Here is a 15,182-nt window from a genome sequence, read left to right as displayed (position 1 = left end):
ATTCAGAGGTTGCCCAGGAATCATTAGTCACTGAACACAGTGTTAGAACAACAGCCCTCTCATGTGGTTGCATGCCCCAGCTAGACGCCACAGCCAGCCCGCAGATATTTTGGGACATAGATTGGATGCTGCCCATAAGAAAGAGCGCTAAGAATGCATTTGAGTCAGTTCTAATGAGGTGGATGAAACCAGAGCCTATTATACAGAGTGAAGTAAGTCAGAAAGAGAAACACCAATACAGCACTTTAATGCATGTATGTGAAATTTAGAAAGATAGTAATGATGATCCTATATGCAAGACAGCAAAAGAGACACAGATGTAAAGAACAGACTTTTGGATTATGTGGAAGAAGGCAAGGGTGGGATGACGTGAAAGAAGAGCATTGAAATATGTATATTACCATATGTAAAATAGATGACCAGTACAAGTTTGATGAATGAAGCAGAGCACTCAAAGCTGGTGCTCTGGGACAACCCAGAGGGATGGGGTAGGGGAGGGAGGTGGGAGGGGGTTCAGAATGGGGGGACACATGTGCACCCATGACTGATTCATGTCGATGTATGGCAGAAACCACCACAATATTGTAAAGAAATTATTCCCCAATTAAAATAAATTAATGAATTTAAAAAAGAAAGAAAGGGCCCTAATCATGTCACCATGAACCTTACCATGACTTCCCTAGCAGCCCTCAGGGACCACATCTGAGCCCCATCATCCCAGCCTGCAGTGGAAACCTGCAGAATCTCTAACTTCCTTGAGTTCCTATTAATACTTTCTCACCTATCTCCTTATCTAGAGTAATACCTGTATTGCAAGGTTATTATAAGGACTTGGTGCAGGCATTTGGAGTGTGTTTGGCATGTTTCAGTTGAATGAATGTGTAAATTTGAAAACATCTGCTGGTTGCCTCCTCTACCTCCTCCTCTGCTCCTTGCACCTAAACCCTATATGGTAGATTTTCCACAAGACCTTGGTACACTTTGGCTTCTGTGATTCCAGCTTCCCCACAGCTCCCTGAACGTACTGACCTTCTCCCCTTCCCCAGGACTAATCCTCACAGACAGGCCCTGGCCAGCCAGGTCCATCTCTAGGTCAGAAAGAAGGTCACTGAGCCTGGGAAAGAGTCAGTCAGAAGACAAGCACGGGAAGATGGGGCTGATGTTGTAGTAGAGAACTCATCATCCATGCTTCTGAGCACGGAGAAGATTTAGGTATCTTTTCTGAAAGGAAAGATAATCTTTGGTGAATTTTCAGCTTGGGAGAAAAATCCCTTAAAGTCTTTAAAACTTAGCTTTTGGGGATGAGTATGAGTTCACTAGGCTGATAAAGGTAGCAACAGCATATGCCATGGCAGAGCAGCTTGATGTTGGCGTGCCCAGGGTGCCTATCACTGGAATGTGCGTGGATCAGAATGAGTGGAGAGGAGGAAGAGATAGAGTTGAGACCAGACCATAGGGTGCATCTTGCCTTGTTAGGAGCTTGGATTCTCATGAATATTTACATGCTCCCTGGAGCCATGTTTTTGTCTTGGGTGGTGGTTTAGTCGCTAAGTCGTGTCCTACTATTGTGACCCCATGGACTCTAGCCTGCCAGGCTCCTCTGTCCATAGCATTCTCCAGGCAAGAATACTGGAGTGGGTTGCCATTTCCTTCTCTAAGGGATCTTCCTGACTCAGGAATAGAACCCAGGTCTCTTGCTTTGCAGGCAAATTCTTTACTGACTGAGCTACGAAGGAAGTACCCTTTGTCTTGGGAGGAGACATCAAAAGGTCTTTCAATAGGACACAGTGCTGTGAAATTGATAGTCAGTAATACAGCCCTTGCCTCGGCATGTTTCTAAGCCTTCCAAACTCCACTTATACACACATTATAAGCCCGCTGTGTGAACAGGCCCCTTCAGGACTGTAATTGTGGGGAGTTTTTCAGGTACTTTTGAGGTTGGCAAGGGAACCAGTTCCCATTTGTGAAATTTCCATTCAGGGGGTTAACAATGGGGATAGAAAATAATGTGCTAGCAGCTGCTTGCTGGGTGCTCCCAGGAACTCAGAGCTGGAACTCAGAGGCTCCAGCTCAGAGGCTGGGCAGGACTCTGCCGCCCCAATTAGTCTACTGTGTCCTGTGATTGAATTGGAAAGCCAGAGTAATCAGTGGAACTTCATTTTCATGGGTATTTTTCCAGTAATTAAAAAAAATGAGATTTCATTTACACTTAGTAAATATTGCCAGGATGGCCTCAAGCAGGCAGCATATCTTAATTCTAGGGAAGGGCTTTTGAAGTCAGGATGGACCTTGCATCTCAAGAGAGTCCTTCTGTCTCTGTGTGGCTGCTGTGTGCCACCTAGCCATCACCTCTGTGCTCTGTGTCAGCGTTTTCAGGATGGAGCCAGACCCTCTCTCCTGGCCAAAATCTGTCTGTGCTGACTGAGAAACTGCTGCCTTTAGACAAATACCAGGTCCCTTGTCTCTCTCTGGGTCATGCCATGTGGGAAGATTGTTTAAAAGACTAATTAATTTGTCCTTTTCCTTAGAGTCCCTATTCATCCATTTCTAACAACAAAAATTCAAGTTCTACTCATATGTGATAAAAATTATATAATCTCCTTTGTGTCTGGACCTCTACCCTGGGTCCAGCCACCCAGGCCCTATAACTCAGTTGTCAGGGGAATGAGTCAGGAAGGCTACTGATGCGCCAGCCACAGAGATGACCCAGCAGGTGACACTCCAGAGCACCTCTCCCCCATCACGACAACCGGAGAAGCTCTGACTTACTAATTTTATATGATATCAGAGCTAGAGTTGTTTTAATGAAATGGCTAAACGTGTTTGAAGAAGCATAGCTGTAAACACACATTTAAGAAGGTACCACCCTGCCCCCTGCCTGAGCCTTATCTGCTCTTGGCAGAGCTCATCACTGTCGTCCCTGCTTGTGGCTCTGTCCCCAGCGACCACCTCATCTCTGCCTCTGCTGGGGACTCTCCTCCACTGCTCTGGACCTTGGCCTTCCTAGAGCTACCAGCTTTGCCTCTTCCTAACGATAGCACCCCCTGGTGTTGGATGAGGAGGGCCTTCTACCCTAGCTCCTGGTCTGGCTGAGTCCTACCCGCTACTTAGCAAACAAAGCAGCAGGAGATAGAGAAGGGGCTAGTTCCAAAAATTAGACTCTGTTAAGGAAAAGACACAGAACCCCACTTACTTGTGGCTTTTGGGAGGGGCTGAGGCAAAGAATACGAATGGCCAAAAAAAGTAATAAAAAGGCAGAAATGTTGCTGAAAGTTGCAGTAATCAATAGCATCTGTTCCTCAGACAGAGGGGAATTGGAGCCACATGTGGTCCTGAGATCTGGTGTACATTTTCAGGTCATTATTTTTGCCAGACACTAAAATTAGTACATACCTGGAGCGCATGTCATCACTTAATAAACTTGGTCTAATTTAATACAAATTCTCTTAATAAAGTCTGTGTTGAAATTATTCTGCATCCCTGGAGGTCTCTGCTGCTGAGAGAGAGGCACGTGCTAGCATAGTCTGCCTTACATTCAAGTGGAATTTCCCCAGGGCTTCATGAAGCTTGGGTCCCCCAGGTTCCACAAGGAGGCCAAGGTCTAGTTTGGGAAAACATATAAGCCATCCCCACGGCCCACACTGAAGAGTCACAATGCACCTTTGTTTATTCAAAGCTCTCAGAAACTCACCAAGAAACCAATAGTTTGACATTACCTAACCTGTGGTTCTCAGTCTTATTTCACTATGGAAGTCACTCTGTGTAGATTAGTGTTCCTGGAGCACTGTTTGGGAACCATCTCATTGGAGTTATTAATGGAGGTCTCTATCCCCCACTAAGGCATGGATTTGCAGAAAGCAAGGACTGTCTGCTCTCAAAGAGTCCCCTTCCCTCCCCTTTCCTCCTATGTTATGTCCTGGAGAAGGTCAATAATTATTGGTTATTGAATTATATCCCAGTTTTGAGTTTGTTTTGACAAAGGTGTATGGCTAATGTCTGATACACAGGGGTGACTAACACAGTGTCTCTTAGCATTGTCTGTATTTAAAAATCAAGTAAAGATGATTCTAGGCCCTAGATTTCATTTGGCATAAGGGTATATTGGTCTAAAGACAACACAGATGAAATCAGCTTTAAAATTTGGTGATTTATGTGTGGAAACAGGATAACTGAGTTACAATTTAAACTTTGAATCTCATTCTAAAAGTTACATTAATTAGAAAATTTTAACAAGGGTCTTAGAGCAAAAAGGCCATTTTAATTCTGAGTATCATTTTAACTTGTCTGAGAGACACACTATGGCAGGGAGGGAAAAAAAAAGAAAGAGACCCCTGAAGAAAGAGAAGACTCCCATGACATCATCTCATCTCAGAGCTCCTTGGTTCTTGCTGGCACCAAAACTGACTGCTAGTTTTGAGTTCCTGCACTGTGCTTAGCTCTGGCTTGGCTTTTCTTTAACAACCCTATGTTGTGGCTGTGATTATCATCTCCATTTTGCTCATGAGGAAACACGCAGAGAACATAAGGACCTTGGGAAGGGTCACCTAGAGCCTGGTTTGCACCGAGAACTGTGTCACCCACAGCATTAATTACACTGCCACACCCACCTCTGCTTCTAGAGATATGTAGAACCAGATGGCATTTAATAGCCAAGCAAGGAAGGCCAGAAGATTCTGGAATCCACAGGCAAACCATTTGCCAGGACTCCCCGGGCTTTCTTCCCCAGATCAGACAAAGTCAAGCTGAGGCCAAAGATAATGACTGGCCCACTGGGCATCTTGGTTTAACAGGAGGGCTGAATCTAGAGTCAGAAAAGAATTCTAAACCCTTACTGCTACTGCTGCTGCTTACTTGCTCTGGGTCTTTGAAGACTGTGTCTTGCCTCTGTGCTCCTGGAGAATGGCGGAGCCATTCTGGTTGATATATAAGGGCCATTCCAGCTTTGTGAATCTAGGTGCCTAACGCCAGAGTACTGACTTTTGGGGTCATCCCATAAGTCATATGTTTCTTATGAACTTAGAACCCACCATGTAAATGTTCACTGAAAATGCTGGAAGGATGGAGACATAACAACCAAAGGATCAAGAAAGCCTGCTGAGACTGTGTCATGGCCAGCCCTGAGGGCAGAGCATCCCTGACCACCAGTCCTTACAACTACAGTTCTAAACCCTGGGGTTGTGCACAGGTTTTAAAGCCACAGTTTATGGGAGTCTATTACACACTTCACTTAGTCTTTGCATTCAGTGGGTATCTCCATCACTGAAATGAGAGAAAGCAAGATTTCCAATGGTCTCACCATTTGCATTGCTCAAAATTGATAGCTAACCATCTGTGAAATTGTGTTCCTTGAGGGGCATCTCCATCAACAAGCCATGCACAGAGCAGCATCCAACCCAAGCAGGAGGGAATATGCCCCCACCCCTCCTTTCTATGTGCTTCTCAGACTAAATAGCTGTGGGAATGACAGCAAGAAAAAAAAAAAAAGACCAGCAGCATCCCACACATACTTTGCAAAGGGAAGCTACTTTGTCCATTCACACAACACAGGTCTTTTACTCAGAGGAAAGTGAATATTACTGATTCTAAAGCTATGTGTATAGTTGGTGGGCCCACCTCTCAGTGGAAAGAAAGCTGAATGAAAACTCTGGCTCAGAATAACACAAGCTATGTTAAATCACTTTTGCCAAAGACCATTATTTTTCATGAGAACTGTGTTTCCCAGTAAACTTGACACAAATCACTGGGAGTTGCTGCTGAAATCATTCAGTGTCTACAGAACTCCGTGTAATTGGACATTCACCCTCAGCCTTGTATCAATCCCAACCTGTCCTCATCTTTCTGAAGCAGCCCAATTATGAGATCCTCCAAGAAATTCTGCTTGAACCCTCCCAGCCATATGTATTGTATGGCACTCAGGTCAAAAGCTTGAGAGCAAGCAAAACCTGAGTCTGAATCAGAGTTTCACTAACTTCTGCCTGTAGGGCCTTAGGCAAGTTACCTAGCTGTGAAAATATCATCTGTAAAAGGAGTTGTAGTTTAGCAGGTAAGAATCTGAATTCACAAAGAAAAAAGTCATTTTTCCACATCCATTTAGTGTCACTTCCAGTCCCTCTTCTATCTGAGTGGGGGAGATTCAACCTTGGCAAGTTTGGAATTCTCCCATTTCTTTAGTCACTCAGTTGTGTCCAACTCTTGCAACCCCATGGACTGTAGACTGCCAGGCTCCTCTGTCTGTGGGATTCTCCAGGCAAGAATACTGGAGTGGGTTGCCATTTAGGGTGCCAGCTGATTTCAGGGGGATGTATAAGGGGCTAGGGTGTTGAGGGGCCTCCAGTCATCTTTCCATGCAGGTGTCTACTGAAACGGTGTCCATCTCTTTGATCCTCAGTCATTAATGGTCCTTCGGGGTCATCAGCGCTCTGTGTAATTCTTTGTCTTAGGGACACAGAAATACCTCTGCTGCTTCTCATACCTTGTAAAACCATGTTTGGTCCCTCTCTCCACCTATCCAGATGTGCCAGGTTCGCTTCCCCTCCCAGCATCACACACTGTTTCCAGGGTGTTCACCCTCATTCTGCATCTCTGTCATCCTGTCCATCCACCCCCCGCTGCCACCCCCTAGCTTGGAGTATCATCTCCTAGACTGGGGAAAGGCAGGTTTTTCCTTCCTCTATTTTCCAAGGATGTTGAAGATACATCTTCCCCACCCTTCTAAATTTAGGACTTGAGATGAAATTGAGGAAGCAACTCAGCTCCAAGCCCCATCTTCTCTCCCTCCTGTCAACCGTTCTTGCAGCAGTGAGCACAAGACAGAGATGCGTTTAAACTGAGGGTAAGATGAAAGAAATCAGAAGAGACAGACTATGATCTCAAAAGTACTATCCTGCAACTTAAGCATTATTAAATAAAATACCCTGGGGAAGAAATCGTCATGTTTTAAGGACCCAGTGTGTGTGTGTGGTAAGTTGCTTCAGTCATGCCCAACTCTTTGTGACCCTATGGACCATATCCTGCCAGGTTCTTCTGTCCATGGTATTCTCCAGGCAAGAATACTGGAGTGTGTTTCCATTTCCTTCTCCAGGGGATCTTCCCAACCCAGGGATCGAACTGCACCTCTTGAGTCTCCTGCATTGGCAGGCGGATTCTTTACCACTAGCACCACCTGTGTGTTAGTAGCTCAGTCGTATTCAACTGTCTGTGACCCCATGGACTGTAGCCCACCAGGCTCATCTGTCCATGGGATTTCCCAGGCAAGAGTACTGGAGTGGGTAGCCACTCCCTTCTCCAAGGGGTCTTCTGGACCCAGGGATCAAACCCAGGTCTCCTGTATTGCAGGCAGATTCTTTACCATCTGAGCCACCAGGGAAGCCCTGGGACTTGATAAATCACGGCTATTATTTCCCCCCCTGATCTGTTGGATGTATTTTCTATATCATGTGTTTGGAAATTAATCATGCACTGCCTTAGGAAATGAACTGAACTGGCAATTTACTCTTACATTTTTATTTTACTTTTCCAGTGTCTATACTTTATTCTCCCAACTGAATGTGAGCTCCTGGAAAACACAGTCCTATCTTATCATCAGCTGAATCAAACAGAATGCTAGGCAAACAGCAAACACTTTAAAAATGTGTGCAGATCTAGCCTTAGGAATCTGTGTTTGCAAATATTTGGAGAAGGTTCTTTGTATTGGAAATCAGGTTATTTTCTTTTCTTACAATAATTCATGAGCATATGTATGTCTAAATGTTAGCAGAGAAGCCATGTGGTGTGTGCAGACACCCTAGATATTAAACAGAAAGATTTTTCAGTATATGTATCCACTCTTTTTTTAAATCCCGCATCACAACCACCTCTGAGTGCAAGTATATTTCTAGTTTTTGCTAGCCTCCTATTGCACAATGCTAATTGAATTGCTTTCCTGGAGTCGTGTCATTAATAAATAGAGTGCATCGCAGGTCTAGGATTCTTAAGTCAAAAATAGAAAAAATGGATGTTTTGCTGAGTGAAAATAGTGTGTAGGAAGATGTTCTGGCACCCAGGAAAGTGTAAAGGATGGTGAGTGGTGAGTGAGCAGATGAGGGGCTCTGGGTGGCAGACCACAAGGGCTCTCTCCCAGCTACACTCTATTTTTTCCGATTTAATTTTAATTGGAGGATAACTGATTTAAAATATTGTATTGGATTCTGCCATACATCACCATGAATCAGCCATAAATATACTTGTGTGACCTCCATCTTGAACCTCCCTTCCACCCACCACCCCATCCCACCCCTCTAGGTCATCACAAAGCACCAGTTTGAGCTCCTTGTGTTTTATACAGCAATCCCCAGTAGCTATCCACTTCACACATGGTTAACATATGTGTTTCAACACTACTCTCTCAATTTGTGCCACCTTCTTCCCATCTGCTCTCTATGTCTGTGTCTCTATTCTTGCCCTGCAAATAGGTTCATCGGTACGATTTTTCTAGATTCCATATGTATGCATTACTATATGGTATTTGTTTTTCTCTTTCTGACTTACTTCACTCTGTATAACAGGCTCTGGGTTCCTCACTATACTGACTACATCAGTGTAGTCTACATCCACCTCACTACAACTGACTCAAATGTGTCCCTTTTTATGGCTGAGTAATATTCCATTGTGTATATATACCACAACTTCTTTATCCATTCATCTGTGGATGGACATTTAGGTTGTTTCCATGTCCTAGCCATTGTAAATAGAGCTGCAATGAACATTGGGGTACAAGTCTTTTTTTCAATTATGGTTTCCCCAGGGTATATGCCCAGTAGTGGGATTGCTGGGTCATATGGTACTTTTATTCCTAGTTATTTATTTTTTTTCTTTTTAAGGACTCTCCATGCTCTCCATAGTACCAGCCACACTGTATAGACTGGGCTGACTAGTACCACCAGAATGACCAGCTGGTCCTGAGTATGGATGGATACACTCACTCTCTAGAAGCCTACATTTCACCAATTACTCCTTAGATGACCTTGGCTACTTTCTTCTCTCTAAACCTGAGTTTGTTCCTCTTTAACCATAGAGGAAATGCCTACCTCTCAAGAGTTCTATGAAGGTTCAATAAGATGATGTATGTTGAGGACTTCACACGGCATTGGGCACAGAGTTCATGCCTAGTCACTGAAACTTCTTGTTGGATCTGCTGCTCTAAGTGGGAGACAAGGCAGGGAAGAGATAACCACCTGGATGCCCTGGAGTGTGGCAGTCTACCAATCAGATCCAGGCTCATACTCATCTTCCTGCAGGGTAACAGAAGTGTTCTTTCAGTAGGGCAGGAGCATGCTGATGGCTGTGAGGGGCACCTTAACCATGAGGGCCTCGGGAGCCTAAACCCAATGACTCCCAGATTGGCTCCCCCATACCCAAAGCCATGGCCTGAGAGATCATCTCAGGTCATCTCTCAAAGTCAAACCTGTGGACAGAGCACTTTGATAGAGCCTTGTCCATTCATTTCCAATGTGAAGATGTTCTGGGTAGCGTGAGTCAAAACAGATTAAACCGTTAAAGATGGATGCCCAGCTCCCATAGCTGAAGACATCCTGCAGTAAAGCAGTGAGGAGGTCTACTCAGGATTCGCTCAGCCTGCTGTACCCTCCTGGCTCTGCCCCCGCTCCAGGCATTGCCTTAGTTGTCCCTGGTCTGCTTGCAGGATGGCTGCAGCCACTCTCAGCCTTCTATCTTTACAGAATGATCCCCAGGGGAAGAGAGCAAGAGTAGGTTCCAGACACCTTCTAGAGAGAAGATGGAAGCCCTTGTCCCAGAGGCTACCAGCCAGCTTCTCTGCTCATCTCATTGGGTTAAACTTGATCTCCTGATTATCCCTAGACCAACACTTGTGGCTTTTTGGATGCCAAGTGCTGATTGGCTTCACCTGGTATGGCTAATCCCAAGTCCATGCCTGGTTCAGTCACTGGAGCAATGGAGACAAAACAGCCTGACTGAAAGTGAAAATGAAAGTCGCCCAGTCATGACCGACTCTTTGCAACCCCATGGACTATACAGTCCATGGAATTCTCTAGGCCAGAATACTGGAGTGGGTAGCCTTTCCCTTTTCCAAGGGATCTTCCCAACCTAGGGATCGAATCCAGGCCTCCTGCATGGCAGGCAGATTCTTTACCAGCTGAGCTACAAGGGAAACCCAGCTTTGACTAAATAGAGGATCTTCCTGACTCAGGGCTCTAACCTGTGTCTCTTGTGCCTCCTACACTGGCAGGTGAATTATTCATTAGTTTTGAATAAATAGAGTCCATCCCTGGAACTCGAGTCAACCCCCCAAACTTCAGTGCTGCCATTGCAAGAGGGCAGGAGTGAGGTGGATGCTGGAGAGATACCACAGGTGCTACTCTGCTGGAGCATCTCCTTCAATCCAGCCAACAATTAGGAAGTGTCCACTGTGTGCCAGACAGCATGTAGGAGGCCCAGTGACACCGGGTCAGGGGCTTGTGTTGTTGAGAGGGATAAATGAGCCAATGTGTGCAAAGTGCCTGCAACAGTCCTCCGTTCCCCTACTACCTGCCCAGTATTGTCTTCATTACAATGAATCATGCGTGACTGCTCCCTTCCAACCAGGAGACAGACTTAAATAAATTCTAGCAATGTGTGAGGATGGGCAAGAGTAAGCCACCAGGTGGCGCAGAGCAGAGAGATCACTTAGGAGTAAGCAGAAGCCTGGCTTTAAGAAGCTTATAGCCCAGTGGTTCTGAACCTTGACTTCATGTTTGATTCACTTAAAGGAGATAGACAGATGAATGGACAAAGAAGGTGAGGTATGTATATAAATACATATATATTAATATAATGTTATATATACATGTATATATGACTTTGAATCCACCTGCCAATGCAGAAGACACAAGAGATGCAGTTCAGATCCCTAAGTCAGGAAGATCCCCGGGAACAGGAAATGGCAAACTGCTATAGTATTCTTGCCATGGAAAATTTCCTAGACAGAGAAGCCTGGTGGGCTACAGTCATGAGGTCGCAAAGAATTGAACATGACTGAAGAACTGAACAAACACACACACACACACACACACACACACACACACATATATATAATGGAATATTACTCAGCCATAAAAAGAATGAAATAATGCCACTTTGCAGCAACATGGATGGACTTAGTGAAGGAAGTCAGAGAAAGACAAATATAATATCGTTTAAATGTGCAAGCTAAAAAAAGATACAAATAAGCTTATTTACAAAAGAGAAAGAGACTCATAGACATAGAAAACAAACATGGTTACCAAAGGGGAAAGAGGGGTGCGGGGAGAGGGATAATTTAGGAGGTTGGGATTAAAATATACCTACTACTATATATAAAATGAACAACAAGGACCTACTGTATTGCAAAGGGAACTATACTCAATATTTTGTAATAACCTATAAGGGAAAAGAACTTGAAAGGAACATATATATATATGTATATATATATATATATATATGTGTGTGTGTGTGTTTATATATATATATATATATATATATAACTGAGTCACCGTGCAGTTGAAACTAACATGACATTGTAAATCAACTGTACTTCTATTAAAAAAAAAAGGTCATAACCTCTGTGGGTGGGATACAGCACCAGAATCAGTTTATTCTTTTTTTTTTTTAATTTTATTTTATTTTTAAACTTTACATAATTATATTAGTTTTGCCAAATATCGAAATGAATCCGCCACAGGTATACATGTGTTCCCCATCCTGAACCCTCCTCCCTCCTCCCTCCCCATACCATCCCTCTGGGTCGTCCCAATTATTCTTTTAAAGATTTCCCAGATGATTAAAATGTGCAGCCATAATTGACAACCACCCCTTATAGGCTCTTGAAGACATGAAACACACGTACATTAAATAACAACGCTGAGTTCTTAGAGGTGCACTGAAATGAACTATCTGTGTTCCAAGGCTCAGGGCAGGGAGAAGGCAAGGTGAGCAGAGAGCTTGAGGGGCCTTGGAGAAGCAGTGGGATCTTCCTGACCTGAGCACTTTAGAGGCGGTATCTAGTGTGGGGAGGAATGGGTGAGAGCAAAAGTATGTGTGCAAACATAGAGGGTGTGTCATTCTGGACCCAATCAGAAGAGAAAACCACACAGTAATTTCAACAAGAAAATATAAAAACTCACTGACTGTAACAGAGCACTAGAATAATGAAGCAGCTAAGAGAGAATAATCTCTTAGCTGGTAAGAGAGAACTCTGAAGGCTATAGGAATGCAGGTATCAGGATGCCCATTCCCGTAAGATTGAGACAGGGCCCCCAGTGGAGAGTCCTCTGCCACCCAGGCTGAGGTCCAGACTTTGCTGACACAGCATCGCTCACTCATGGGCAGAGAAGTCACTGTGGTGTTACTCTGGCAGAACCTTCCAGAAACCTGCCCTCCAGGTGCTAGAGAAACTGATGAGGGGGCCACTGAGGCAGCACAGGAGAACCAGGAGGCAAAACCCAGAAGTGTCCCCTACAAGTGCGTGCAGGCTCAGAAAGGCTACAGAACCTCCCACAGAGAATTAGCAAAGCTAGAGTTCTGCCCAGATCCATCTTTCCTGCACGTTGGCTACCTCTCTGAACAAACTGAAGTACAAGATCAAAGCTCAGGTTGTTGACGTAGGCTGCCCCTGGATGGAACAGTGTTTGTGTTCAATGAAGTCAGTGGGAAGGGGCTCCTGGAGGAGCTGAGGCTTCCACTGGACCTAAAGGGGCATTGATATTAGGGAACTTTGGGAAATCAGGGAGAGAATGGGAGGAGGCAGCTTCCAGGCTGCCTTTGCAACACAAGCCACACTGAACAATTTCCCCAGCTGAAGAGCTGACCTGGGCACAGACAGTAGAAGGACATAGGTGAGGGGAAGAAGGACAGAGGTAGAACAGAATCAAGGAAGCCCCTATATGACAAAGAACTTGGATTTGAGCAGATATGAAATCAACTCCATGAGAATCAGAGCCCAGGGACTCAGGGTTCTAGGACCTGTCAATCGCATGCCAGCCTTTCAGTGAAATGAAGACAGGGTAGCAGATGCCAGCTCTGCAGTCACACAGACCAGAACCAGAGTGCCAGCTCCAGAGTTTAGCTGTATGTCCTGGGGCAAGTCCTTCTACCTTTCTGAGTCCCAGGGCTCCTTGTCTGTCATTTGGAAACAATGATTCCTCTTTGTAGGCTCACCCCGATGAAATCCCCAGCAGACAGCCTGACACACAGCACGTCTTTCATCACCGGAAGATTCCCTATCCCCTGCTTTGACTCTGTAGGCACTTTCTGTCTTCTAAAACAGGAGTCCCCAGCCTCCAAGAATCTAATGCCTGATGATCCAAGGTGGAGCTGATGCAATAACAATAGAGATAAAGTGCACAATAAATTTAATGTGCTTGAATCATCCTGAAACCATCCCCCTCTTCCAGTCCATGGAAAAATTGTCTTCCACAAAACTGGTCCCTGGGGCCAGAAAGCTTGGGGACTGCTGTTTTAAAACATTCTGTGCCTCTGAAAGTAAATGTTTTAAATTCAAAGTTCCAGAATCCTAAATAGGTGTAGCTGGGGAGTGCCAAGGTCTTGGCAGCCAATAACATCCTCTTGACATTCTGTGTTCACAACTCTGCACTCTCCACTTGGAAGGAAAAACTCAGGTTTAAGGGACACAATCACTGTATCCTTGGCTCCATGGCCGGACGGCACCATGAAGCAATGTTGCCTGCCCAATCTCCACAGGGCAGATAATGGTGCTTCTTTATCTTTTAGGAGGAGAAGTCACCAAGCCACGATTTGCTCAATTCTTCCACGGCAGCCTGGCCAGTCTCACCATTCGCCCTGGCAAAATGGACAGTCAGAAGGTGATTTCCTGCCTGCAGGCCTGCAAGGAAGGGCTGGATATCAATTCCCTGGAAAGCCTGGGCCAAGGAATAAAGGTAAGAAAGGAGCCAGCCTAGCCCCCGGTCAGATGGTGCTTTGTGAGGGGGAGGCACCCAGCACCAGTGCACTCCTGGAAGCCGAGTTGTTCCTTGCCACGTGACACAGAGACGGTGCCTGGTGAACGTGTGGCCACAGTGGGGAGAATCATGACCATGACTACACAACAGACTTTGTGCCATCTCCTGAAATTCCTTGATGAAGCCTGAGGATAATCAGTTTGATGCATAAAAGCAGGCACATGTTCAATGTCTACCTGAAGGGAATTATCATATTTCACTGTTTACCTGGGTGGTGGGCTGCTTTGTTGTTTATTTGCCCAAAGGAACTGAGGGATCATGCAATCGTACCTTTCAGAAATACAAAAAAAAAAAAAAAAAAGTAGAATTAAAAGTTTGGACCATGGACAATATGAATTAGCACAGAAAGTCATCCTGGTGTGGGGTGGGATTAGAAAGCAGATGCTGAGGTCATTGGGTCCTCCATTATTAAGTTGAAGCCCAGATTGGGCTCCAGGCAATGTCTCCCATCAGAGAGAATACTAGCAGATTTACGATTTTTGTCATCCATACACGATATAACTAAAGTGATCCCAGGGAATCCCAGCTACATTTTAAGAAAAGCTCCTCCTGAGGGGGCAGGATATGGCTGACTGTCCTCATCAAGCCCCTCAGCCCCAATGGGCAGGGATAGCTCTGGCCTCACCTGGATCAGGGAGCACGTGCCAGCCTCAGGCCTCAGGGTCCTGAGCAAATAGAGGGGTAAACATCATCACAGCCTGTGCTCTATCATAGCAGATCCCAGTGGAAGCAGGCAGTCCCTTGGCCTCTTCTCTGGGAGTCAGGGTGGCCCTCGAGCCCTAAGAAGTTTTCCCAAGGAGGCAGTGACCAGAGCAGAGGTTTTCCACTGCTTCCCATCTGTCCCCACTCAGCATTATCCATGGAGCTGCCCTGCCTTTCTGTCCCTAGCCAGAGCCCGAGGAGTCAGACCTCCAACAGAGGAGCCTCCTGTTTACGTTCTTAGTGGCCAACTGCTTGTGAGGCTGTGATTCAGGCTGGCCTTGAAGGAACCAGTGGTCTGGGTACATTATGCTTCTCTTTCTGTAGCAGTCACTTCAGCAAACATTCCACAGACAACCAGAGAACAGTTCTGGGCAGAGTAGAGGGAAACAGAAGTGAATGGTCCAAGCTTACTGTCTTTAGGAAACTCAGTGGTCCAAGCAGATACCTGTAATTTACAAGCACCAACATTTA

At 45.3% G+C, this 15,182-nt stretch overlaps 1 protein-coding gene across 2 annotated transcripts in view; it reads left to right on the top strand.

The window, feature by feature from the left end:
* CLSTN2 (calsyntenin 2) overlaps positions 1-15,182 on the top strand; it is a 753,689-nt gene that overhangs the window by 704,167 nt on the left and 34,340 nt on the right. For both annotated transcript variants that reach the window (XM_061420328.1, XM_061420320.1), the window contains exon 10: positions 13,762-13,928. In XM_061420328.1, the coding sequence (XP_061276312.1) occupies positions 13,762-13,928 (167 nt within the window). The remainder of the gene's footprint in view (positions 1-13,761; positions 13,929-15,182) is intronic.

This window comes from Bos javanicus, chromosome 1, assembly GCF_032452875.1.
Source record: "Bos javanicus breed banteng chromosome 1, ARS-OSU_banteng_1.0, whole genome shotgun sequence".
Taxonomy (NCBI): domain Eukaryota; kingdom Metazoa; phylum Chordata; class Mammalia; order Artiodactyla; family Bovidae; genus Bos; species Bos javanicus.
Note: the sequence above shows the minus strand (reverse complement) of the source record. Positions and strands in the feature narration are given on the sequence as shown.